The 2639-nt window shown below is 43.7% G+C and overlaps 1 protein-coding gene across 1 annotated transcript; it reads right to left on the bottom strand.

Annotated features, from left to right (window-relative positions):
* On the bottom strand, positions 1-1635 carry LOC124041086 (DNA damage-inducible transcript 4 protein-like). Its single transcript, XM_046358247.1, has 3 exons — positions 1496-1635; positions 965-1237; positions 1-780 (listed from the first exon to the last, which is right to left on the bottom strand). Exons 2-3 carry the CDS (start codon positions 1170-1172, stop codon positions 275-277), a joined length of 714 nt encoding a protein of 237 aa, XP_046214203.1. The 5' UTR covers positions 1173-1237; positions 1496-1635; the 3' UTR covers positions 1-274.
* Positions 1636-2639: the final 1004 nt, after the last annotated feature.

The following is a 2639-nucleotide window of genomic DNA, read 5'->3' as shown; positions in this document are numbered from 1 at the left end:
CCTGCTCCATTCTCTTAAGCACAATAGTTGTTCTTATTCATTTGTCATGTACCATTTACTGTGGCTCCCCTACACAGGAACGCCAATCTGCAAATCATGAACATAGCAAAGTAATCGGCGATTCATCTTAATTAAGAAAAGGTCCTAGAAAATCATACATTTGACTAGAATCCCAAATGTTGATCACTAGGGCTCTGATGAGCGTTGTAGGTAGGACACTTGGTACAACGAGGTTTATTAGAAAAATATCTAAAGAACGTCTCTTTGGTTTCTCTCAGCATTCTTCAATGAGCAACTCTTCAGAGCTGTACAGTTTCTTCTTGATCACTCTGAAGCCCGTGCTCAGTCTAATTGCCTGTCTCTTTACGGGACTGGATGGAGACTTTGTGGAGAAAAGCCCTTGGATTTTGGGCCACAGTCCTCCAGAATCGAGCCTCAGCACCAGTGTGAGCTGGAAGGTTGGGACGAGATATGGGTCCACGGTGATCTGTTCCATACTCTGACACACCTCCCCCTGTTCCACGCAGAGGTCTATGAGAGCCCCCCTCAGGCCACAGGGCTCGCTGGCTGCCAGGTGAAGGAGCTCTTGGCCTATGTGTTCCAGAAGCTTCTCAGGGATGAGTAGTTTCGAACATCTAAGGGCGCCGTCTTTGGCTTCCCTTAAGCTACTGGCAATTAGGTGCACAAGTTCTTTCAGAAGGGTCTCCTCCATTGAGAGGAGATCATCGTATAGCACGTTGCCGAAGTCATCAGATGAGGAGATAGAGGGAAAGTCAAACCCTGAAAAGACAAGAGGGCAGTTTTAGTCATACAGAACGTCAGATAGAGCTATTGTTTGTGTCAAACTAGCAATAACCTGGCCTCAGATCTGTTTGTTTCTGTATTAATAGCCAACTCCTATCCTCAATAAGACAGCACAAACAGGTCCGGGAACCAGGCTAGGTCGACTTATTAAAATATTTACCGGAGTCTGAGAGATCAGTCCTGCTGCCATTGTCTGAGTCGGAGTCTAAACTGTGACGGCTGCTCTGTCCGTCTCCACTGAAGTCTGTTAACTTCTGCACCAGTTTCCCCCATGAAGACCTTTTGGCGGTGGCGTCCATTGGAGAAGGAGATGAGCTGAAGATGTCTAAATCATGGACCATCATGGTTGTAGGAAGTGCATGCATCATTTCCAAGTGGTCAACTTGTTCAACTTATTATAACTTTCCAAGTCTCAGGGATCATAGATCAGGTTCTGTGGAGAGAAATAAGGGCAAAAGATGAGACCACTGAATTTGAAAGTAACGTTGACTAAGCTAGAATTTACACATCAGACAAATCTAACAATACTGCTACTATTCAGTGACTGATATAGCTAGTTATCTATTGTAATAAACGTTTACCGAGTGGAGGAAAAAGACAGGTAACGTTAGTCCTTTCATTCCCTTGTTCAAAGTTGACGGTCGAGACAATAGGTTGAAATTAATAGCCAGTGATAGTAATGATTACTTACAAAGATATGTTGCTAACGTGGAAATGTTCTTTCTGTTGCTAATCCAGTTTATTTATTTTTGTTGCTGCGTTTGAGGACAAAGGCTTCCCAGTCAAGCCGACTATACATGTAGCTCTCCCGTCGCACAGCTGCTCAGCTCTGCAGATATTCTGCAACGACGAAGCTGTTTAAATATGCAGACGGGAGAACAGCACGCCCAGTTCTCACTTTTCAGCCAATCAGAGGCAGGACAGCGCGCCCAGCTCTCACTCTTCAGCCAATCAGAAGCAGGGGCACGTCATCGGTGTTCTATCTTGCCTGGTAACATGCGGTTAATCACAGAGGGGGCAGAAGGACGGACAGAGACATGGTGAAGGGGGGGTGGGACCCTCAAAATGTATTTTCTGATCGGGGAAAAACACCAGCTACAGTCTTTGGTGCACGTAGTACTAGCCCGGACATAGCCAGGACGTAGTACTAGCCCGGACATAGCCAGGACGTAGTACTAGCCCGGACATAGCCAGGACGTAGTACTAGCCCGGACATAGCCCGGACATCTTAAAACTCCGTGCACTTGTTCATTTCCAAAAGAATAGGACGCAATACATTGACTGAGCAGAAGGTGTAACATTACGTCATGGGTTTGGAACCATGTATCTGATTTAAACTGAGCGTATTACATTGTACCAGCTGAGTAGGCATAGTCCACTGCTTACTACACTACACATAGTTCTAGATACAACATGCATTTTACCTGATACCCTAAAAATAACTTACAACAGCAGGGTCATCAATTTGGTGGTGCACTTGCAAGAATAACTGTCGAAAATGTTTTGTCATCATTTGGTGATTTGTGCAAGAATAACTTGTCGAAAATATTTTGATTTTTGAATACTATGATTTGACTTGCAAGAATAACTTGTCGAAAATATTTTGTCATCATTTGGTGGTGCATAGCTATGATTTGACTTGCAAGAATAACTTGTCGAAAATATTTTGTCATCATTTGGTGGTGAATAGCTATGATTTGACTTGCAAGAATAACTTGTCGAAAATGTTTTGTCATCATTTGGTGGTGCATAGCTATGATTTGACTTGCAAGAATAACTTGTCGAAAATGTTTTGTCATCATTTGGTGGTGAATAGCTATGATTTGACTTGCAAG

Source organism: Oncorhynchus gorbuscha, linkage group LG08 (assembly GCF_021184085.1).
Source record: "Oncorhynchus gorbuscha isolate QuinsamMale2020 ecotype Even-year linkage group LG08, OgorEven_v1.0, whole genome shotgun sequence".
Lineage (NCBI taxonomy): Eukaryota > Metazoa > Chordata > Actinopteri > Salmoniformes > Salmonidae > Oncorhynchus > Oncorhynchus gorbuscha.
The sequence above is the reverse complement of the archived record's forward strand: the minus strand, read 5'-3'. Positions and strand labels throughout refer to the sequence as shown.

What these genes read in the sequence shown, in the direction of transcription:
- LOC124041086 (XM_046358247.1), bottom strand. Translation starts at nt 1,172, where the DNA reads ATGATGCATGCACTTCCTACAACCATGATGGTCCATGATTTAGACATC. An exon ending in GACTGATCTCTCAGACTCCG is followed by an intron (nt 781 to 964) that starts GTAAATATTTTA and finishes TTGTCTTTTCAG; the next exon opens with GGTTTGACTTTCCCTCTATC.